Source organism: Somniosus microcephalus, chromosome 3 (assembly GCF_052327205.1).
Source record: "Somniosus microcephalus isolate GS21.2 chromosome 3, FLI_Smic_1.0, whole genome shotgun sequence".
Taxonomy (NCBI): Eukaryota; Metazoa; Chordata; class Chondrichthyes; order Squaliformes; family Somniosidae; genus Somniosus; species Somniosus microcephalus.
The window spans coordinates 43,987,987-44,012,777 of record NC_140989.1 but is presented as its reverse complement, the minus strand read 5'-3'; the positions used below and the strand labels follow the sequence as shown (position 1 = coordinate 44,012,777).

At 41.8% G+C, this 24,791-nt stretch overlaps 1 protein-coding gene across 2 annotated transcripts in view; it reads right to left on the bottom strand.

Annotated features, from left to right (window-relative positions):
• The window catches only part of fmn2b (formin 2b), a 583,001-nt gene that overhangs the window by 140,857 nt on the left and 417,353 nt on the right, over window positions 1-24,791 (bottom strand). For both annotated transcript variants that reach the window (XM_085980275.1, XM_085980276.1), the window contains exons 10-14: window positions 22,318-22,412; window positions 21,992-22,121; window positions 18,458-18,604; window positions 14,297-14,356; window positions 13,992-14,112 (exon numbers count right to left, since the gene is read on the bottom strand). In XM_085980275.1, the coding sequence (XP_085836401.1) occupies window positions 13,992-14,112; window positions 14,297-14,356; window positions 18,458-18,604; window positions 21,992-22,121; window positions 22,318-22,412 (553 nt within the window). The remainder of the gene's footprint in view (window positions 1-13,991; window positions 14,113-14,296; window positions 14,357-18,457; window positions 18,605-21,991; window positions 22,122-22,317; window positions 22,413-24,791) is intronic.

Below are 24,791 nucleotides of genomic sequence, written 5' to 3'. Positions count from 1 at the left end.
CAAAAAGTCTTACCAGTTCTATTGCTTTATATTTTGAAATGGGAGTACAGCATCATAGAGAGGTCTCCAGAATGATATTGTAACTCAGAGTTGATTTTTTTATGGTGGGAGTGAAAGAAAAGAAATCATCGCTAGTTTTAGCTTTACATGTCAAACGATCTTGGTAATATTCACTCAAAACATGCTTCTTGATGTGCAGGTCACCAGTGCACTGATAACTCATTTAGCCCCAGTGCCATCTAGACTGCAGAGAATCAAGTGACTTTACATAAAGCCAATAATGCTCTTTTCTTTATCAACTAGTTTCAGCCTGGAAGTTGGAGATAAAATAGGTATCCTGCATCACCATTAGTTTGTAGTAACAACTGAATGAGAATCATTATTTAATTCATTAGTTTTCAGGATTTGATAAACTTCTGAGTTTGGGTACCAAATAAACTAGCGAGTTGGTCAATGTTGAAGTTGCCACTGCCCAATGATTTCATGCAAATGGGATTGATTTCTCAATGTTTCTAATGAGGTTTGGAGTTTTACACAATTCTGGGACAGTCTAAAAAGGAACAAGTGAAAACTGCTGCTTTAGAAATACACAAGAGAATGGGCCATAATTTGCTGTAGCAGGACATCTAATGACATCTGCTGTTAGTCAGACTTGCCCTAGGGTTTTTAAGTTTTTGCGTGGCAAGTGCGAGTTGATAACGTCGCAGCGAGGCCAACCGGGCATCTGGGATCGGAGTGAACAGGGCGAGCAACTGTGTCTCCTTAACCAGACTGAAGGATTGTGAAATTAATAGCGCAAGGACTGAAGGTAGTGTAAATTAGAGTGGGCGAATTCAATGTCAAATCAGGTACAGAAAGAAAAAGAGGGAAAGAAGGATTGCATTAAGAGATCCAGAGAAAGAGACAGAAAGAAAGTGAAACAAATGTAAAAATTTTAAACCTGAAGGACTGAGACTCCACACTTGTAAGAGTCAATTTTTAATGCCAGAAGGTTTGACACTTACCATGTCATCAAAAGGTCTTAGACTGGAATGGACAAGACGTAACTTTCTGTGGTGAGTTTAATTTGTATCTACCACACAAATACAGCAACTTCACGCCTTTCAATGCATTGCCAGACAGCGAGATGCCGCTTTTGTGAAGCCAATGGTGGAGTGGCGCAAGTCGGATAGTAAATTTGGGTATTTGTGTTTAACCACGCATCTGCCCATCGCCTGAAGTTGCTGTAGCATGCGTGTGTAAATAACGGCGAACGCCATTAGCCTCATTATTTTGACAGCAAATTCTGCCCCATTATGGTGGCACAATCCCTATTGGTCAATTTTCAATTTCACATTGATCTGATGTGTGGTTTAATAGCAAATCATTTGACAGATTCGAAGTATCCAATAAAAAAAAGCCTCACATTTTCCTCCACCCAGCAAAAATCAGCAAAGATATGTAATTGAAAGAAAGCATGTATTTTTCTTGAAAATTAGGTCCAGCAATTTCTTCATGAGCACACAACAGTTGCATCAAATACCAAGTGAAATATCCCAAATCTGTAAACCATCTCAAGTTCCTCCACATCACATATGGTCAGTTTTCATTTGATAGTCCATGTACAAATATAAATAGATCTTGTGCAGTGTTGCTCACAGTGGGATGAAGGTCAAGTAACAAGGTTGTAAGGTGTAGGGTTTAGTTGTAAGGTTGGAGAGAGGACTACAATGTGAGATGAGGTGGGGACGCTGCACATGGCCTCGGAAAGGATTTGGAAAGAGGTCTGCACTCTATTACAGTGAACAAAGTATTTCCTGGAAATGTAGCTGTTGGGATTTTTTTGTGACAGACACTGGTGTGACAAACAGGAAGACATGCCGCTGGAAAATGAGTCAATTGGGATTACTTTTCGTGATGGACCTTTTGTGGGCTTCATGAACAGGAAGTCATGTCTCACGGTGAATGTCAATGAACAACAAAACAAAACTCTGAATTTTCTAACTGGAAATCGGATCCAGGAACCAAAATGATACTGCTGTCCTTCATCACACTCCCAACAAAATCATAAACCTCTTTGCTCGAAGTCTGGTTCTGTACTCTGCTAACCTCCAATACATTTTTGGGTCTTATGTCCATGAATGTCCAGTGTACAGTAATGAAACAAAATCTCAAAGTTGAAAGCACCTTTACATTCTAGGAGCTAACTTGGTAAGTCTCATTACAATAGTGACTCCACTTCAAGAGTGCTTCATTGATTGTAAAGCACTTTGAGATGTCTGGTGGTCGTGAAAGGCGCTATATAAATGCAAGTCTTTTTTTCCCCAATGTGGCTTGCATATCAGTAAATTCCATGAACTGGAGCCCTAGTTTTCCCAGAGAGGTGCAGATCTCTGACACAAAACATTAGAGGTATTTCAAATATACAAAACGTCCCTGCTATACACACACACACACACACACACACGCACGCATCCCCTGCATCCCCTGCATCCCCTGCTTCAAAGAAAACGGGAAAGATGGCTACACTTAAGTTGCTAAAGTCAATCCTCAGATCTGAGGGATGCAGTGCACTCAGGAGAATGATGAAATACTGTTCCTGAAGCTTGTGTTAAGTTTGGTTGAAAAGGTACAGAAGGTCAAAGGTGGCGAGGTGAGAATGGGAGTGGTGAGCCAAATGAAGGTCAGGGTCACATTTGTGGACAGAACCAGAGGTCATAGATATAAAATCAGTGGCAAAGGATCTAGTGGGGAGAGGGAGAATTTTTTGCACTTAGTTGTTGGGATGTGGAATGTCAAGGTGGCAGAAGCAGATTCCGTAAATAACTTTAAAAGGGAGTTGGACAGGTACTGGAGGACGAGGAACTTACAGGGTTATGAACAAAAAATGGGTTGGGGGGGGGGGAGGAGGAGGGATTAAGCACGACTGCTCTTTCAAAGAGCCAGCACAGGTACGACGGGCCGAATGGCCTCCTTCTGTGCTGTACGTTTCTATGATTCTATTTGGATACCTAATTTGCATTCTGGCTCTCTAATATAAAATGGAGATTATACAGAAACCAAATGAAAACAGATTAAAACAAAAGGCACTAAACCAAAAGTAAAATACCACAGATGCTGGAAACACTCAGCAGGTCAGGCAGCATCTGTGGAGAGAGTAACAGTTAACGTTTCAGGGCAATGACCTTTCATCCAGCATCCAATGAAAGGTCATTGACCTGAAATGATAACTGTTTCTCCACAGATGCTGCCTGACCTGAGTGTTTCCACCATTTTCTGTTTAATTTACAATATACTAGCTGGAAGGAAGGACGTGAATTGCTGTCTTACATGAAAAGAGTGTTCGAGTGTCTAGACAATGGTGTGGTAAGAGTAGTTGCTGCAGTTCTAATGCAAATTGATTGTAGAGATTTTAAATAAATTATCTGATGACAATGCGTACATGAATGCATGATAAAAGCTACCTAGAACAAATGTTCAAGTATTTATCGATCAATAACAATATCTGTTAACTTTTATTTACTGAGTTAGTCACAACTCGCATCCGAACTTAGAACACGACGGAATAGGTGACCATCAATGCTCTATTTAAGATACACAAGCTTTGCATCAATGCAACAGGAGGGTTAAAGTGGGCTGCCTAACTCATCCAATGGTCTGTTTGGTGAAGGCACCACCTGCTGCAGCAGTGAGGCATAAAGGTTGGAAACTCAAGTTCAATTCCTTATCTGTACTAAGTCAACTGATTTCAGTTGGGACAGCAATTGGGATGTTGAATTTGGCTACAGGAGTCCTGAGCTAGGAAGGGGTGAAAAAAGTCAGAGTACCTCTCCTGAGCACTAACCAGTTACTCATGCTAGAAAGCACTCATTGATTATCTGGTGGCAGAGCCAGATCTAGATTAACTGTGCTGAATATTCATTGTCTAGACTCACCCATCAACAATGGCCACTTGGACTAGGCATCAGAGGGCTGCCAGTATCAGTGGAACCAGCAAGCAGCATTTACAGGGGAGCAGGAGAGAAAATTGGCCAAGAATAGGCCGGGAACTTGGATGGGATGGAACTTGGCTCAGTCCCTGCCAGTTTTGCTCTGTCCTCTAATCCAACATTCACCCTGAAGCATAGGGTTCAGAAAGACTGCTTTCACCCAAGTCTAATGTGTTAATGAGTGTAGAATACAGCCTCTTGACATAAGAGAAATTCAACCTTAAAAACTGCTACTAGTGTAGATTAAACAGGTTAAATTGAATTACTTCAACTCAGTTTAATATTTCACTATGACTTCACACAGATTTACTATATTAACAATTCACAGAGCAATATTATATTAAAAATTTGAAGGCTATATAGCACAGCTCAGCGTTAATGCTCAGAGCCATAAAATGGGGATAAACAGATTTGTTTCATGCTCGAGTTAATTTCCAATCAGAGTTGCGCTGATTGGAGAGGTGCCAAGCAGAGGATGCACCACTCCCTGAAAGTTTGGCTGGTGGGGTGGGGCAGGGGGGATGAGAAGGGAAAGTGGGAGTCTCACCTGACAAGCTCTAGTGCCTCTTGTTGACCAGGTGAAAGAGGCACTGGCAGCCAACCTGCTCCCAGTCCACTGCAGCAGGGTTGCCAAAGCCACACAGACAGAGATAACTTAGAAAAATAACATTTTCAGATAAACAATATTAAAGTTGCATTAAGTATTTTTAAACTAGCTTCCTTTATAGCATGGTACAGATCAGGGCCATAGCAGATGGGGCTTTTGTTAGAAACCGTGCCAAACAAGCACATTCCGTCACAGTGACTTCAATTTGTGAACCTTCGACTCAATCTCAATGTAACCTGCCTGCAGCGAGTCCCTAATTTCCCAGACCAAATCTCTACCCCCAAAGTGTGTAGACAGTCTGAACAAACTGCATTTAACCACAGAGGTTTGCTAAACACAGAAAGGAGGCGACAGGCAGGCTTTACAGTCTGTTTGCTCAGTTTGCAGTCATTTATCTAAATATGGAACAGAACTGCAGAATTTTAGATCAAAATATTCTATCAATATAAGAAGTTCTTTCAGGATGTTGTACAAAATTTTAAAGAAACAACTTTACAAACTCTGAGCAACAAATGCTTGCTTCACAGTGGAACAAATTCTTTCAAAAAGTAAACTACTGAAGATAAATGGCCCGAATACATAGCTTTTTTTTTTTAGAAAAAGGACATTTGGAACTAACAATACAAACCCAACTTGCATTTACATAGCAATCTTAACTACTACACCTTTGACTACTACAGCGCATTTAACATCGAAAACATCCCAAGGCACTTCACTGGAACGTAATCAGATAAAAATTGACACCAAGCTTAAGGAGGAGATATTGGGAGGGGTGACTAAAAACTTGGTCAAAGATTTAAGTTTAAAAGAGGTTCTTAACGGAAGAGAGGCAAAGGAATTCAGCGAGGGAATTCCAGAACTTAGGGCCTAGACGGCTGAATGCACAGCAGCCAATGGTGGACAAAGAGAGTTGGGGATGTGCAAGAGGCTAGAGTTGGAGGAATGCAGTGTTCCTGAAGGGCTGTATGGCTGTAGGAGGTTACAGAGATAGGGAGGGGTGAGGTCATGGAGGGATATGAACAAGGATGAGAATTTTAAATTTGAGGAGTTAATGGACTGGGGCTGGGTCAGCAAGCACAAGTGTGATGGCAGAGTGGGACTGGGTGCAGGTTTGAAAAATATCCCAAGGTACTTCACTGAAGTATAATGAAAAAGAGATGCCAAGCCAATAGGCAGAGGCGAGGAGGGGGGACCAAAAGTTATGTCAAAGAGGTGGGTTTTAAAGGGGTGGGTCTTAAAAAAGGTAGAGAGATGATTTAGGGAAAGAATTTGAGAGCATAGGGCCTAGTAGGCTGAAAGCATAGCCACCAACAGTGGGGTGAAAGGAGGGGGGAATTCACAAGAGGCCAGAATCTGAGGAACAGAGATCTTGGGGTGGGGTGGGGTGGGGTGGGGGGGGGGGGGGGGGGAAGATAATTGTAAGGCAGGTAGAGGTTACAGAGATATGGAGGGATGAGGACATGGAGGGATTTAAACATGAGGATGAGATTTTAAATTTGATGTGTTGGGGGACTGAGAATCAATGTTGGTCAGCAAGGACAGGGGTACTGCGTAAGCAGCACTCAGTGCAGAAGAGGCTACAGGGAAGGTTTTGGAGGAACTGAAGTTTAAGATGGGTGGAGGATGTGAGCCTGACCAGGAGAGCATTGGAGTAAATCTAGTCTCGGGTGACAAAGGCAGGATTCTTTTTTGATTGATCGTCACCTTCGCACCATATGAATGTATCCCTTTTTAAAAAATGCATACCTAATCATCTCTTGAACCCATTTATAATGGTTTTCATCAGCTTTCAAGGTATGTGTTTTTTTAATAAATAGTGACAAAAAATCTTTTATTTTTGTCAGCTATCTTTTCTAATTTCTGAGACCTTCAACAGCCTGGACCAGTTTTGTGAACTTGTTGAGCACAGAACAATTTACTAGTAGTTGATATAATCAGATACTAGTACGGCTGAAGTTTTATCACAATGGCCCAGAAATTCGGCTCTCCACGGGTGAGTACGCACGGGGTACTCACCCGTAGGCCGAATGGAATTGCCGGTTTCCTGTATGCACTGCGCATGCGCGGGAAACTGGCACTTCCGATCCTCTGAACGAAGGGGTTCAGAGGTCGAACGCGTGCGCAGGGGAGACTGCGCGTGCGCTTTGAACTTAGTTTTTTTTTGCAGGTTTTCACGCGAGGTTAAGCCTGCAGGATTTACACATTTAAAAAGCAGGCGTAAGGCCTGCTTTTTGCAAGGTAAGGTAAGTGGTCAATGAATTAAAATACTTTTTCCACAGGTTTATTATTTTTAAAAACTTTAAAGCAAGGTAAGTTTATTTTTAGCCCCGTTATAATATAAAATAATTTTTTTCAAAAATTTAAATTATTGTTTAAAATAATTATTTAATGTAATTTATAGTTTATTTAAAAAGTGCGATTTAAAAAAAAAAAAATTTTTTTGAAGGTTTACTGCTATTTTGGGCCCGTAGTATTTATAAGTTTTGACAGGTCTACCTGTCAATCTTATGAATGGGCTTTTCCCTCCTCCGATTGGCTGCCCATGGCTCACGTGTCACGTGATCCCAGGGGACGCATCGCACTGACTACGCCCCTGGGACACGCAAGCACAGTGCACCGGCAGCTGGGCCAGGCCCCGGAGCAGAATCCCACGGGGCCCTACAACTCAACTGCCGGCGCGCAAGGTTAAGTGCAGGTTGGGGGGCTTACACCCGCGGGAAGCCCCCGACCCGAATTTCTGGGCCATTAAAGATCCATTTTCCAAGACAATTCACGAGCATAGAGGTCTGATACAGTAATATGCAGCAGTAATTCCCCAGCCTGTTATATATCAGGCTAGATAAGCTTTAACATGGGGGATAAGTCATGGCTCTAATCCCTTCTGTGATGTTACTTCCTATGTTATTATATAAATATATGCAGCTCGCCACAAATTTGGCTTCATCCCCGGAAGGATGTCTGAAGTTGGTAATAGGTGGCAAGCAGAGTTTACCAAAATTACCATAAGCAAAGCATGTCCGAGAACTAGTCCCAATCAGGAACTGCAGTGACTGAGTCAAAGTAAAAAAAAAAAAAATTAAGATTACCCAATTTGACGGAGGTTAAAATTTCACAGAAATAGCATGTTCTTTATTGAAACAATAGAGGCTTCAAATTTAGGTTTTGCAAACATCTGCATCTCTTTCTACAAACTCCTTCCAGTATTTAACCACAAAGCAAAAAGGCACTGCAATACCCTTCTACAATAAAGTCCAATAAACCCAACTGAGGGGAATAATCTAAGCCATGGGTGCCGCAAGAACGATTGTCAGAGGTTCTATGCTGTTCGTTAGCAAATTTATTAGGGCAGGCGTGATACATTGCGCTCTCCCCCCTCCATCCTTACCTCCACACCCAACTAAAAAGTCATGGACACCTCACTTCATGTATATAGCACTTTTAACATAGTAACATGTCCCAAGGCACTTCACAGGAGAGATTAACAAAATTTGACATCAAGCCACATAAGGCGATATTAGGACAGATGACTTGGTCAAAGAGGTAGGTTTTAAGGAGGGTCCTAAAGGAGGAGAGAGAGAGGTAGAGAGGCGGAGAGGATTAGGGAGGGAATTCCAGAGCTTAGGGCCTAGGCAGCTGAAAAAGGATGAAGCACGAAAGCCAAAGCAAAAGAGAAATGGAGAGACAGACGTACACTGGCGAACTCAGCAGTATGGTTGAAGATAGAACGGCAGAGCTGAAAGTGCAATAGAGCAAGACCATGAGACTGCAGTATTCTATGGGAGGGAGGTAGAAATAGAGTTCATTTAAGTAGCATTATGTTCTGGTGCAGAACATTTCAGTTAACAGCACTACAACTCCCACCAGATGTGCTGTATTAGCTTCACGAGGACAAGTAAACTTTCAGCATGCAATATTCACATCTTCAGATAGAGAAATGAGAAACTGCCACACTGTGCCAGGAACTAAACTCAAGAACTGCACCAGGAGCCTTGTTTTGCTTCTAACTTTTCAGATGATGCAGACTGCATATTGGATACACTTTTCTGTTTCTGAAGATGACTAGCAGAAACACAGGAGTTTTTGCCCTCCACCAGCCCACATGCAGAATGATGAAATACACGCAAATACGTACTGGGCCAGAATTTACTGTAGCCAGCAAACGAACGGCACCCGCCGTTAGTTAAACTTGCCCTTGCCCATTTCATTTCCATGAGCTGTTGCATGGCAAGTTGTTGTAAGCAGAAGATCGAAAATGCGCAGCATCCTCAACAGGGCATCTGGGACCTGTGCGAACAGGGCAAGCAACTGTGGAACATTGGAACAGGAGTAGACCAATCAGCCCCTCGAGCCTGTTCCGCCATTCAATGAGACCCTGGCTGATCTGTTTCTGATCTCCATCCAGCTCCCTTGGTTCAATAATCCTTTTATACCCCTGTCTAGCAAAAATCTATCGATCTCAGATTTAAAATTATTAAGTGAGCTGTTTCTACCACCCTTTGAATGAAGATGTGTTTCTAACTTCTCTCCGGAATGGCCTGGCTCTGATTTTAAGGTTATGTCCTGTTGTCCTAGACTCACCCTCCATCAGAAACAGTTTCTATCCAACTACCCTATCAATTCCTTACAAAACACTAAAAATCTTAACCAAATCACCCTGTAAACTTCTCTATTCCAGGGAATACAAGCCTAGTTTATGTGATCTCTCCTCATAATCTAACCCTTGGAGCCCTGGCAACATTCTGGTGAGTCTGTGCTGCACCCCTTCCAAGGCCAATATATCCTTCCTAAGGTGTGGCGCCCAGAACTGGACACAGTACTCCAGATGTGGTCTAACCAGGGGTTTGTATTGAATCATAGAATAATACAGCACAGAAGCAGGTCATTCGGCCCATCGAGTCTGCGCTGGTTCTTTCGAAGAGCAATCCAGTTAGACCCACTCCCACGCTCTTTCCCCATATCCCTACAATTTTTTCTCCTTCAAGTATTTACCCAATTCCCTTTTGAAGGCTACTAATGTATCTGTATCCACCAACCTATCAGGCAGTGCATTCCAAATCCTAACCACTCATTGCGTAAAAAAGTTTTTGCTCATGTCTGTCCTGGTTCTTTTGTTCATGTTTGCCCTGGTTCTTTTGCCAATCACCTTAAATCTGTGCCCTCTGGTCATCAACCCTTCAGCCATTGGAAGCTATTTCCCATTATTTACTCTATCTAAATCCTTCATGATTTTAAACACACCTATCAAATCACCTCTTAGCCTTCTCTGCTCCAAGGAGAACCACCCCAGTTTCTCTGGTCTACTCACTTATTATACTGCATGCAACTTAAATATAATTTTGGTGATTAGACTTGTCAATGCCCTGTTGATTTTACTCCTTTAATAGTAATGTTCATTCACTCTTTTTAGTCTTGCTGAGCGGAAAAGACCCTTTCACAGTCCAGCTGGCCAGCCCTGAAAGTCAAAAAATGCAATCCTGTCCTGTTAGAAATCCGGAGGCGTGAAACATCAGGACTTAACAGCTAATTTTTGGTCAGGGTGGGGAGGAAGGAGAAGGCTGCACCGAGTGATCCCAAAGACGGGGGATGGAAAACCGTGCCATGGGGTGTTGGGGTGGCAGGGATCGTTTCCTGACAGGGGTAAGGAAGTATAAGAAAGGTGGAGGGTTTTGTTTGCATTAAGGATTTGGGATATGTTATCTTCAGACTGTTTGCCACAAGATCCGAAGGTGGAAAAGCTCTGCTGGAAGTTATATCCCAAAATGACCACAGAAACTCAAATTCAAGCAACAGATCTAGCACAAGATGTCAGAAAAACCCGCACCCAAAATGAAGAGAGTCACTTGATTTTTCTACCTGACACCATCAGAGCTCAAAACCCTTTCCCATAATTAGAGGTAAAATCTCAACTTCGATGTTACAAAAGCATACATTAACAAGTCTGTTTTATGGAGGATATGATATGAAGCCTATAGAACTTACTCACAGTTACAGGGGTAGCAAAACTTCCTCCCCTTTATATTCTAGCCTTCTAGTTATAAAGACCAACATTCCATTAGCCTTTTTAATTATTTTTTGTACCTGATAACATTTTAGTGATCGGTGTACATATACCCCTAAATCTCTGTGGGCCTTCGTTGTTCCTAGCTCCTTAACCAATCACATTGAAGAATTGTTAAACAGCGCAGAGTGTGAACTGGGAAGTGCAAATTAGAAGTGACTTTCCTGACACCAGGCTGGGATCCACATCATACAAGGGTACGTAAAGTGGCAAAATCAGTTATATCCTGGCTAATATCTATTGGACATATTAGAAATGGGAGTAGTACCCACAAATTGGTAAGTACTTAACTTATCAATCATTAAAGGGGGAATAGGGACCAATTGGGAATATCTACCGACTGTCTCGCTTAGTCTTCAGATTATTCTTTAAACTACCCAGCCTTTGAACAAGGTAAGCAGTTATTGATAAACATGCCTTTAAATACTCCCAATTAAGTTGACACATGCTTTTCATAATGTGGATGCACAACGTGCACTGAATGAAGGAATCTGTCACTTTAGGATGTCCTTTATTATATCTGAAAGTAGGGTTTGACCAATCAGAATGCTGTGCTGTAGCAAGTCTAGTGTATATTAAATTATTCATTCCTCAAAATTGTTAGTTAGAATTTGAACAATGTGTGCAATAGAATGTATTACACAATAATCTTTGGAAGAGTTTAATTCTATTGTTTGCATTTTTCAGTTCTGTTTTGGAATAGGGATTGGAAGAGAAGTGTTGGGGGAGGGTCAAAGCTGTAGAAGTTGTAAGAGACTGAATTTCTAAAAGCCCTGTTGGCTCTCTTCAAAGATTGGTGATCTAAAAACATCTCTCTGCAGGTTGAGTTGATTTAAGTCATGTGGTGAATGCTGGAATTTCCAGCGTAGAATGGAGCCGGAGCAAAAGCCATCACTTGCTATGACTGCCTTGAGGAAGGCTGCTGACAGCTGTGGCAGATCAAAAGCAGATCAGGTTGCTATACAAACTACATGTCACTTGCCTCAAAGAAGGGCAAGATTGGGCTTCCACAAAGCTATGAAATGTGGAGGTGAAACAGTTGCTGGGAGCTCAACTCAATACATAGTCGTGCAATTCTGTTCCTTTGTCCATTACTGTCTGCCAAATTCTCACTCCTCATCCCCAAGAGAAACTTTAGTGGGATTGTGCAATAGAGCAGTCGACTTGAAACCTATTGTTCACAGCAACTAATTAAATGGAATCTCTTCTCGAAACACAGATGATGTATACATGATATTTGTACCACTTCAAATACAATAGTCCTAAAAACAATGAACTGCCAATTATAAATGCCCAATCTGACAATAGTATATTTTATCTTTAATTGCTTTCAAATATTTAATTTGTACCAGTTCAGAGAGGAAACCATTTGTGGCCCAAGTCATTCTTGGTATGTTACAAGTATTACCCCCTTGGATTTTTGTTGTGCGTCAGAAATGTTCTTTACATGCACAAGAGAAACAAGCACATCCTTAATCTTTTACCATTATTATTTTGAAAGCTAAAGTAGGCCCATTTTTAAGAATATCCTATTTATGTTAAACCTTTATTTTTTTTTATTCAAAATTTAATATTTCTTTTACAAACCAACTAATGGAGGCAAAAATATAGTTTCTCAACAACCTTCATTCAATTGCCAGGGTTTCTCTTACCCCTTGGCCCGGCAATTACAAAACTAGTTTTTTTTTCCCAAAAAGGCAACAGTCAAACATTCCTGAAATGCATTTACCTTAACTTGTTACTGATGTCACTGCAATTGATGAGAATTTGTGCTTAATAAACTTACTACTACAGACCCAAAATGCACAAATGAAAAATGTTTCAGTATAATTGGAAAATGATGCTTTGAAAAAACCCTCGCTGCAGTGCAGAGACACATCATGGCATTGGCCTCTGCGCCATGTTATATGGGGTTAAAATGCAACTAGACTCAGAAAATGGTCCCACAATATAGACCGTTGCCAGAAATTTCAACTTTGGCGGGGGTGTAAAATGGGCCATATGGGATCGGCCACCCATTACACACCCCACCCATTTCTTTTCCATTGACTTCAAATCAGGCAGGGTGTATAACGGGCGGCAGGGCCTCTCCAATGGTAGCCAAATACTAGAAACTATCTAGAATAAAAACCCCCAAAATGTAACAGCAGGTTTGACCAAATGAGCGCATTCCAAATTTTGCTTAAATCACTATTTACTAAGCACTCTCTTCAATTTGCATAGTTTATTTAGTCAGCATAGTTATCCAGTCGGCTGGTCTGGATTGCAGGATATTACAGTATCTAACTGCAATCATGCTCAACACGTACAATCTGGCCATTAAAATATGCAAACAGCCAAAGGGAACGGTAGCATAGTGGTAATGTTACTGGACTAGTAATCCAGAGACGTGAGTTCAAATCCACGGCAGCTGGAGTTAAATAAATCTGGAATAAAAAGCTAGTAAGAGTGACCATTTAACTATCGGATTGTCGTAAAAACCCAGCTGGTTCACGAATGTCCTTTAGGGAAGGAAATCTGCCATCCTTACCCAGTCAGGCCTGTGTGTGACTCCAGACCCACAGCAATGTGGTTGAATGCCCTCTGAAAAGGCCTCGCAAGCCACTCAGTTGTCAAGGCGGCGGCTCATCACCACCTTCGGGGCAATTAGGGACGGGCAATAAATGCTGGCCTTGCCAGCCATGCCCACATCCCGTGAATGATTAAAAGAAAACTTTTACATGAGCAACATGATTTGCTAAAATGTTCTGTAAAGCAATGATTGGAAGAGTTATAGATGGATATTCAACAATTACTTTTGAATAATACCAGTGCAAAGAAAATTACAACAGGTATTTACTCCCACTGTATGGTTAACCAAAGGTACCAACAGTAATTCTGTATTGTACATACTGCCATTTCCCTGTGGAATAGCAGTGTGTACAATACAGAAGATTCCACAGAGGCTGCCCCCTCCAAATAGTACCAACAGAATGCCTATCCTCTGATGTTCCTGTGTGCACAGTTGAAGACAACTAAGTCTTGGTTATCAATACAAGTGTAAATACTGTAGCAATTGTGATGGAGGAATTACAACGACAGTGAAAAGTATCAAACAGAAGACAAAAATTATCTGCCTGATGACCAAATGGCACTTGTCTAATTACAGGGCCAAAATTGATTTAGTTTTTTTTTATATAAACACAATACACAAAATCCAAGCTTACTTTCACAAAGGACCAACTGTGCAACAATGGGCAAATAGCAGCTGCCAAGTTTGTTGATTTGGCAATCCCTCTGTTCGCAGCTCCTATCAGTGCAATGAAATGGGACAAAACACACACTGCTCACAGTCAACAATAAAGAGAAAACCATTTACCTTTCAAGTCTTTCTTTAGTTTACGGAGATCCTTCTCAAAATCCTCAAACTTCATCTGGGAAGCTTGAAATAGGTCCTGTGGCTCTGGCATAGGGAAGATACTTTGTTCTGTACCCGCATCCTGAGACAAGACATTTGGAATTTATCAACCATAAGAAAATTTTCCATGCACCTCAATCTACCAACTACATGCATGATTACATTTTAGCAAAACTAAAACAATTCACAGTTTATACATAAAAATACTTAACAAAATTACCACAAATGTATAATGTTAAGATTATTCAGAAATATGAAACACGTACCTTGTCAAAATTACGCAAATAATACGAAACCAGGTAGAACAGGAGGTTAATGCTGTTATCCTGAAAGAGATAAAAGTCATTGATACAAAGCAGTATAGTGGACCCTTGATTACCTGCCACAATGGAAGGGACACCCACAGCAGATACAGCAATTGGTGATAGCCCCAAATTATTGCATGATCCTTCCCCATCCACCTCAGTCCTCCCCAGCAGCACTCACCTTCATTACACATGCCAGCAAGACCAGTTGGCCGTACAATAGCTGTGAGCTCCGTCAGGCACCCACTGAACCTGCTACAGGCCCGAGAGATCCAATCAAAGATGCACCGTGCCCTCACCTCCAGTATTCCAGTCAGCAGCCTCCATATGTGCTGACCTCAGTGAAGCAGCTGCCTTCTTTTTGAAATGATTCTTTATTGCCTGTCTAAAATGCGCTCCTTCACTGGTGAGCAGCACATTTAAAAATCGGCAGGCTTAGTATTGATTTTAAGCTGGCAGCACACCTGACAAATGTTGACAGTGTTAATGGAGGCCAGCCCAAACTGCCTGTGTTACTCATTGCTGTAGGTAGCAGGATGTGGTCATCCTTCAGGGCAACGTTTCGGTCACTTGCCTCAGGTCTGCAGTCAGGTCCGATGCCATGAGATGCTGCATTTGGGGGGGGGGGGGGGGGGGGGGGGGGGGGGGGACCGCAGTGCGAGCAGGCAGATCGTCTGGTTCTTCGGCTGCTGTGGCACCAGCTGATCTTGCTGGCAAAGGGGACTATGATCCGGAAAAAAAAAATCCTGGCCGCCTCAACTCCTACTGCTCTCCTGTAACCTGCAAAAATCCTCAGATGAATCAAAAACACATAAAATGGTTGCCAGGGTAAGCTCGGCCAAGATGTCTCGCTTTAGAACCAAATTTCAACTCCAGTGCAACCCAGTGATGAGGTGACCTCGCACAGTTTCAAGTGATAGCCTTAGCATTAGACTAACAAAAACAATTAATTCAAAGAGGTTTAGATACACCAGTTTCTTTCAGCAATACAGATTGCTATAACCAGTTTTTCAAAATTAAGTGCATTACCTATCATTTTTGTCAGCATTGCATATTTAACAGATTACATAATTTAGCAGCACACTATGACCATATATATACCATCTTCATTCCTCTTGTTTAAAGTATAGTAGAATGACCTCTATTACCAGTGGTCCAATTATCCACTCTGTTGATTATTCACCAGTATTGTTGCAGGACAAAGGAATGCTGCCTCATTGGACAGCCCACTAGCATCAACCGTATGACATAACTAAACCTCACCGCTCAAGAAAGATTTAACTCCGCTTATGCTGTTAATTTTAAACGTCTCTTCATTTTTGTGCCTAGGCTATTGATGTACCAGATGTACAAGACAAAAAAAAATTGGAAACTCTGGATTGTCCAGCTGAGAGTCCCCTCCATTATAGCAGATTCTACTGTAACAGTGTGAATCCCTGATCAGAGAACATTGATTAGAAACAAGTTATCTGGACAGGGTGTTAGTGTCAGCATTCCCTTGAAGAAAAGTTACAAGAAATTCTGAAAAACGACTGCATTCTTGGATTTTTTTTTTTTCTGTACATTTCTAAATGCTTGTGACATCCATGCACTGTACGACTGACATGGCGGGGTTACTGATGGTGTGCAGGAGGGAAATGATCAATATTGAGAGTCGTTAACCCAGTAGTGCTTCAGTGATGTTGTCATTTCAACTATTCATGTTAATTCAGCTCCCACACCGTCATGGATTATAAACTCCTCTAAACCTTCAATTAAAATCATTGCGATTCACTGTTTAAAGAAAACAAAATAATTATTTCAAAATTAATTTCAAGGCTCATGCTGTAAGCTATGATAACAAGTTCAAAGAACTGAACTTGTTATCATTTAGTAAGGATTGAGCAAACAGACCTTGAGCATGTTGAAAGACATCAATAATGTACAGGCAACCAAATATTTAAACTGTGGTCACAGCATAAGGGCAAGCAAGTACGAAGTTGATAAACCTAAAGTAAAATTAGGAACTACAAATATATTAATAGATTTAGGGAATTAATTTTCATACAATGTTGGAAATTGCATTTTTAGGAGCTTAAGTGTCCAGTTAAGGCTCAGACTGAAGGTTCAGATGAATGAATACTTTGGAAACAACCATGTGTCCAGTCCTGCTGGGAATTAAAAGGTAAGCTATGGAACATACAAAATTGATGGGCAGGAAAAGACCAGCTGGTCCATCAAGCCTGCCCCATGCTGGTTGGAGTTGAATGTGCATTTTGACGATAGGTTGGGAACCAGCAAGTTTTAGGATTTATTTCATATCGTTTATTGATGTTTATTCATCTCCCGCAAGTTAAGTTGAAGATCATCAACGACTGTGCCAATTGGATATGGTCTGTTGGAAGAAGTAGGCTCATGGGTCAGAAAGCCATTTCATTTTTTTTATTTTATTTTTTTTAAAAACATCCTTCTAAACTAATCAGAATTCTTTGTAACTGATTTTTAAAAGGAATACTGATGGCGAGCCTTCAAGTTGATTTGGCACTGACCAAAATCGGTCAGAAATTCGCATCACTGCTAATGAATCGAGACACTTGTACACACTTGTGCTGCTGTCAGCCAGCTTGCTGTAAAGTGATTCAGCATATTTTAAAAATAACCAAAAAATAAAATTTATAGCCCACAGATTCAGTAATTGGAAACAAATTGAGACTGTTCTATGCTACTGAAGGAAATGAACTCATATTAATCTTTTTAATAAGCTATTTTTGATAAATGTGGTTATTTCCTTCACTGTTGGGATCTGCAACCTCTCCAACCCACATCCCAAGTATGTCATCAGCCTTATTCAACAGCTTTCCTCTCTTCCCAATGTCAGTTTCTATTTCTGAAGAGACTCCAATGGTTAAAGTCCCTTCTTTCAGCTAAAGTACCTATTTTAAATTCTCTCCGAATGAAATGAAACACTGATCTTGTTCAGTATTTATTTTCACAAAGATTAGGAACTACAGCTCTTACAAACTCTTAAGAAAACGAACACTTCATTTATCTTTTTAAGATTCAAAAAAACCATTTGCATTTTTCCAGAAATATTTCTGACTAGTGCTTGAACAATCGGTATTTACTCAAAATTATGCAAATTGCATTTCAACAGGTAACACTTGTTTTGCACACAGTACTAAGAAGTCAGTAGCAAACTTTTGCCCACAAAACCATCCTGTAGCCTGTGAAGCTAACTCTGCTGTATACTGCCTGTGGGGAGGGTTGCATTTAAAAGACTTTTCCTCTTTCTGATATGCACGCAGCACAACAGGGATAGCCTTACATAGGCCACAAAGTAACTTTTCCTTTTGTGCTCTTTGACCTATACGATGCTACATGGGTGTGGTCTTCCGAAATGGACCCCTCTTCCGTAACCACATCAAAGCCAGTGCTGACAGCCATCCCCCTTGCTCTCTGACCCCCTATATTTCTGCTCGCGTGAGGAGCCAACATCGAGTAGAACCCACGTGAGCCTTTTGAGCCTGGATGGAAAGCATCACTTCCAATACCCATGCTCCCAAATGCTGGAGATAACCATTGCGAGACACGCCGGATAATATAACTTTAATGAATGCCTTGCATTAATGTCCAGCAGACATGAGCCATCATCGACAAACATTGCATAAATGCTCAAGGTACCTAGATGTCCACATTACTGCATTTAAACCCTTGGTTGATAACAGCTGAATAGTCTATACCAAAGAGCTGTCTGGAGCTCATTTTCTGCAGTTAACTGTCGATCACTGCAAGCTCCCCTAATTTAGCTAGAGAAATGGCCTGTGTGTCTAAGCTTGGCTTGATCACAACACTAAATTACAGCAATAGCAGACAGCTGTAAGATTACTATTGAAGTTAAATTCAACTTAAAGGCAAAAATTTCACAAACTGTACAGCAAGGGTGATATTTATCCATTTTACACCAGCGTGAGAAACATTTCTATTCTTCCTCCTGATGGTATCCTGCTTATGCTTTTGTAAACCTCAATACAAACCTCAAACCGTGCTGAACGCCAGAGATAAAACTGCGCTGCTCAGCACTGCGAGCAGCTTTGTTTGGATGCAGCCAAGCCGTCACAATTCGTGCACCGAGCAGATACTTACACTGCTCTTGACATCTCGGAGCTTGGGGAGGATCTCTAAACCAAAGCCGTCAGCCTGGCCTCGACTTCTGTTCCCACCGTTCATGTAGTTTCCAAAAGCGAGAATCAGACTCAGCACCTGTTTTACACTGGCACTTGTCCGGAGTATCTGGGGCAAGAATAGAAAACATGTTTTACTTTAACAAACAGCTTTGATTCTATTGTGTATTAATTGGCCCTGAAATCAATGTGTCATTTTAAGGTTAGTGTTAAAATCAGCCCTTTTGCACACTGAATCATACTCGTGCAAGAGTTTTGTTCTACATACAAGTGATTTTTCTTAAATGTCAAATGCCAAGCAAGTGCGGTACAATACACCGGGTAGTGCCAGCTTCTGAACTAATAGGGTATTTATTTTAGGGATATGTGGCACTGGCAAAGCAGCATTTATTACCTTTTTGGTAGCACCGATTCTACATCCGAGTAGTTTGTTATGCCAGTTCATAGTGGCATTAAAATACAATCATATACTGCGAGACCAGGATCACAAGTAGGGCTGGCAGGCTCCCTTCCTTGAAGGGCATTAGTGAACCAGTTGGGTTTTTAAATAAAAATCTATCAACTTTCATCATCATTTTTCTCCAGTGCCAGCCCACAAATACACAGATTTATTGACTTCAGTTTCTCAGCTTGTCAGTGAGATTTGGACTCACACCTCTGGATTGCAAGTCAAACACTAGAACTACATTACTGTGGCTCAGTGGCTAGCACTCGCGCTTCTGAGTCAGAAGGTTGTGGGTTCAAGTCCCACCCCAGTGGCTTGAACACACAAAAAAAGATTTAGACTGACGCTCCAGGGCAGTGCTGGGGGAGCACTGCGTTGTCAGAGGTCTTTCGGGTGAAACATTAAACCGAGACCCCGCCTGCTCTCTCGTGGGCGTAAAAGATCCCATGGCACTATTTCGAATAAGGACAGGGGAGTTATCCCCGGGGTGTCCTGGCCAATATTTATCCCTCAACCGACATAAATAAAACAGATTATCTGGTCGTTATCGCATTGCTGCTTCTGGAATCTTGCGGTGCGCAAATTGGCTGCTGTGTTTCCTACATTACAACAGTGACTACACTTCAAAAAAAAAAGTACTTCATTGGCTGTAAAGCACTTTGGGATGTCCTGAGGTTGTGAAAGGCGCTATAGAAATGCAAGTCTGTCTTTCTTTTACCATTCCCCATTGTACTGGTCACAATTTAACCATGTTCATTGTTGCACCAGTATGCTCAAAATAAATTACACAAGATCACCCAGTTCTATGACCTTATTGAGGATGATTGCATTGACACCCCAGCTTTGACTAAAACGTGGCTCACTGTGGTGACACCTTGCCTTTACCAAATCCTCCTCGCCTGACTATACTTTCCACGGTCTGCCCTACCCAAACCACTGGTGGTGTGGCTCTCATCACCAAGTCACACCTTTAGGTCCCACACTACTCTTCTGGAACCTTTTCCACCCACCTTACCTCTTTTTAATTCCTCATTGTCTACCACCCCAAACCCCTCCCCGCGCCTATTCCCAAGATACTCTTTACCCCCCCGCCCCCTTTCCGTTCTTAAACTCTTCACTCATCATCCTCAATGATTTCAATCTCCATCTCAGCTCCTCTTGCCCTGTAAATTCACTGCCCTCCTGTCCTCCCTCTATATAAACTCTCCTACCCATATTCAGGACCACCTCCATGACCGTTTCCTCTCCCATGCCACTCTACCTCCATGGTTTTGATCACTGACTAGGCCATCTCCGACCACTTCCCTGTATCCCTCATGGGTCACATTGTCCGCATGCCCGATACAAGACTCCCAAAACATGCGCTCTACTCGGAGCTCCGGCACAGCAAGAGAGCCCCAGGTGGGCAGAGGAAATGCTTCAAGGACACCCTCAAAGCCTCCTTGAAAAAGTGCAACATCCCCACCGACACCTGGAAATCCCTGGCCCAAGACCGCACAAAGTGGAGGAGAAGCATCCGGGAAGGCGCCAAACACCTCGAGTCTCTTCGCTGGGAGCAAGCAGAAGCCAAGCGCAGGCAGCGCACGTCAACCCAAGCACCCCACCCACCCACCCCTTCAACCACCATCTGCCCCACCTGTGACAGAGACTGTAGGTCCCGCTTTGGACTCATCAGTCACCTGCAAACTCATTTTTAATGTGGAAGCAAGTCATCCTCGGTTCCGAGGGACTGCCTAAGAGAAGTATCCCTCACCAACTTCTGCATCTGCTCCAAGCCATTTACAACTGCCCTTTTAAACTCCCAATAATTTTTATTATGCCTCTTAAGTCTCTATGCTCAAGGTACTACATAAATGCAACTTGTGTATTTGTGAAATAGAAACTTGACTTCTTAGCAGGAAGTAGCAACACAAAATAATGTACAGCTTTCTGACGTATAACTATTTCCATTGTACTTGAAATTGTATTTAATCAGTACTTTCTAAATCAAGTATTTCTCAAAGGAGCCTTTACTTGGGTAAAAAACCATGAAATTTATTTTAAAACCTCTGCCCAATTAGTGTCCAAAACAAGTAATTTTACCTCATACACACAACACAGAATCTGTTCTAAATATACAACATAATTGCAAGCATTTTCTCTGAGCACAGGAATATCACATTCAGGCACTTTACAGCAATTAGACCTCAATGGTGATGGAACTAAATTGGTACAAGTATTTTTTTCTTTCTGCAAGGTAGTTAAAGCATATGTAAAAATAAATGTAGAAATTGTTTGAGTCATGTCACAAATCTTGGTATGTCATATCAGCTCTAATCTGCTGAAAGTAGTATTCGGGCCAGATAGCAACATGTCAGCTAGACACAAACAACTTTCACATGACGGGATAGCATTAAAAGTGTTTTAAGCTTGTACTTATTAAAACCAGTGAAAAATAGACAAGTATCCAACCAAGTTACATAAATGCACAAGGGAAAATGCAGGAAAAAACCCCAGCATTTTCCATTTGAGAGAGAACCTCCATGCCTTGCTCGGGATCACCAGATTAAACTAGGAATTGGACAGTTCCCCGCTGTAATGCTCCATTTATATCTTGCTCTTGAGATGTAAAGCTTGTTTCAACAGTGATCACCACTGTTTACATCAAGACCTATTAAGTAATACTCACCATTTATTATGGCAAACTCTTTCCAAACATCTTAAAAGTTGATTTTTTTTTTTTCCACCTTACTCTTTCAGGAGTACATTTAAAGATTCAAATCCCACCCCCCCCCTCCCCCATAATTTATGTACTTGCATTTTTTACCCATAAAAGTCTTCAAATGCAAATGGTTTGGTCCACCCCTCGCGCACCCACCCCCCCAGCCAGCACCAATAAGATGGTCTTTAAGAAGACAAAGAACTGTGTATGTTAGGAAGTGCATGTTTTATATAACATCCTTGAACAAACCATAAAAGGAAATCTTTAAAAGGCAGGAGTGAAGACTCAGTAGCCTTGGGAGATTATAATGAGAATGGGGTGTATATTCTGTTTCGTGTGAAGAGACCTACCTTGCACAACTTGTCCATTATTTCAAGCTTACGGTTGATAGCAGCAATATTTTCCAAGAACGTGGATTGGAAAATGATACAAAACACTCGTTCGGAGAAATTGACAATTTGAGCTAGCTCATAGAGGAACCTGATGGGAAAAGAATAATCAGTCATAGCGTGCTTCCAAAATTAGAGAGCTCCAGTCTCCCCACAGTTCCTTCCCACGTCTGGCCCAACAGGCAATAAAATATCAGAACCAAGTGATTAAAAAGTAAACACATGTGACATTAGCAGTTGAGACACAACAGGCCACAGAGATTAAATGCTGCTTAGAGAAAGCTTACTGCTCAGGCTTGTCCAAAGGCTTGACATTGTCTTTGTCTTTGGATGACTTTTGGATCTGCTTTTCAATCTTCTCCAACTCTTCTTGCTGTGCTCGCTACGTACAGAAAAGGAAAAATTAATCAATTAAGCCCTATATGAAGAGCATTAATTAAGGGGACTTGACTTGCATGTGATCCTGCCGTGTTTTGCGACAAGCTTGATCGCTACTTTCCTGCCTCAGCGACAACAGCACTTCAACAGACCTGCCTGGCCATTTCTCTGCCTTGTGGAGAGCACTTTCACCTCTTTCTCACTGTTCTAAATGACTGTCCCTACTCTTCTGATTTTGGAGCTTGCCTGGGCCGCAGCTCCCCTCTCTCGCATTAGCTGCTGTTGTAGGTTTGTCAGCAATCAGCTACTTTTTGGAGCAATAGGACTTGAAGGCATTTAACTTCTCGCCGGGGTACACTGCCTCGCCAGAGTGGCCATTGCTCACAGGAGGCTCAGTGGTGAGTATCAGCAAGTTATTTGACTGCGTGGGAGGGAAAAGGGGGCAACTCTGGGCCGACTCATTCTCATCCAATACCATTGGGTAGCACGACGGATTGGAGACCCTGGCTATGTTTACTGTCCCTAATCAGGGAGTGCTGAGACTATTTGCAGTGTCCCTACCATCGCCCTGAGTGACATCAGCTAATCGAGTGCAAAGTGCAAGATTTTAATTGATTTAAAGCCTCCCTTTGTGGCCCGTACGGTTCAGTCCCACACATCATGATAAAATTACTCATGACATTTTACTGAACAGCAGCTCAAAACACTTTGCAAATAAATTTATTTGTGGCAAGCCAATAAGAATGTAGATCTTCTTGCAACCTATTATGTGGGGGTCATTTCAACCTAATCACCGCACCCACCCCCAACCCTCAAATACCGGCAGGAAACTGATGGAATCGGATCTGCCGTCCATTTTGTACCCCGCCCGATTTGACTTTCCATTGAGGTCATTGGAAAATAGGGGGAAAAAAGTCAGATGGGGGGGGGGGGGGGGGGGGGAGGGAGGGAGGGAGGAGAGGGGGGTGTTAAACAGGCAGCCAATCCGGTCTGTCAGTTCCCGCCAGGTGAGTTAGACTAAAATAACCCCACTTCAACTGTTCATATTAGTGCGTGCATTTTGGTAAGATTTCACTAAGTGATTTGTCCATTTGAAGGGCTGCTGAGAAGAGGCATTAATGGCTACAGCTTTGAAGGAAGAGAAATAATACCAGTGCAAAGGGAGCCATTGATATCACCAAGCATTACATTATGTTGGGTTATAAGGAAAGGTTATGTGGTCAGAATCATAGGCGGTCAAGGTAATAGGAGGCAAGTGTGAAGAAAATGTGCCTGGTGAAAGGGCAGGGGCAGAAAAGAGATGTGGGAGAAGCTAAAAATTGATGCATTGGGTTGAGGAAAGGGTGAGGGGTAGAGATAGGGAATGAGAAGAAAGACAGGCAGTAAAGTAGACAACCTCAATCTTGGACATAAAGATTTCCATGAGCTGTATACACTTGGCGATAGAGGTGAGGGAGGAAGAGAGTCAAAGAATGCAGTTGGTTATTGATCAGAGGAGTTTAGGATTATCTTTATCCTTCAGGATCATGTGGTTTCAGGGAGTGGTCCAGCTAGATCAGGTGTTGGATAATGGTGAAAAAGTCTGAAGCCAGGATTTGGTTGCTCACAGGATGTTGACACATTCATCCAAAATAAGCATGCGGAGAGGAATGACTCTGGTCTCAAGGGAGTGAACAATCTGCAAGGTGATGTGAAGTGGACCAGTGGCTTGAGACCAGCAGCATGGGTTAGAAAATTCAGCGGGGAGGCAAGAGGGACACGGAGGTTAAGAAAGATTATCCCTAGGGAATGATATTTGCTGGCAAATGGTGACCAGACTGATTGTAGTACAAAGGGTTGTTGTGATTTGCTTACTACAGATTAGTTGAAATAAAATGACTTGGAAGTGAAGAGCATTCTAGTTGAAAACAGTACCGCAGAAGCATTACATGCCAGAAAAAGTGTGATGCAGATATCATTCACCAATAAAATGCAAGACTGTCTGCAACACAGGAAGACAAGCATGTCATCAGAACCTTTGATGAACTCATCATCACCACAAAAGTCATGTTGTAAGGACAAAGGGATACGGAGACATTTTCAAGAATGTATAATGTGCACAGGGATAGGAATTTACAAAACTTTCCACTAGTATGCCTCTGTAACCATTTGAGTTAACTGTTTATTTATGAAGATTTAAACATTTAATAGCTTCAATATACGGTTCTCACTTTTGAGAAGCCGGGGTTACTTTATAATACAGATGAATGGATTTGACAGACTTGGTAACATCTGAAATCTCTAACTGGGTGTAGTGCATCCATTCACTTAAAGCAGACGAGGCAAAATGGAAACCAATGCATGGTTCTTGTAAAAAAATAAATATTGGGTTTTACAAAGATGG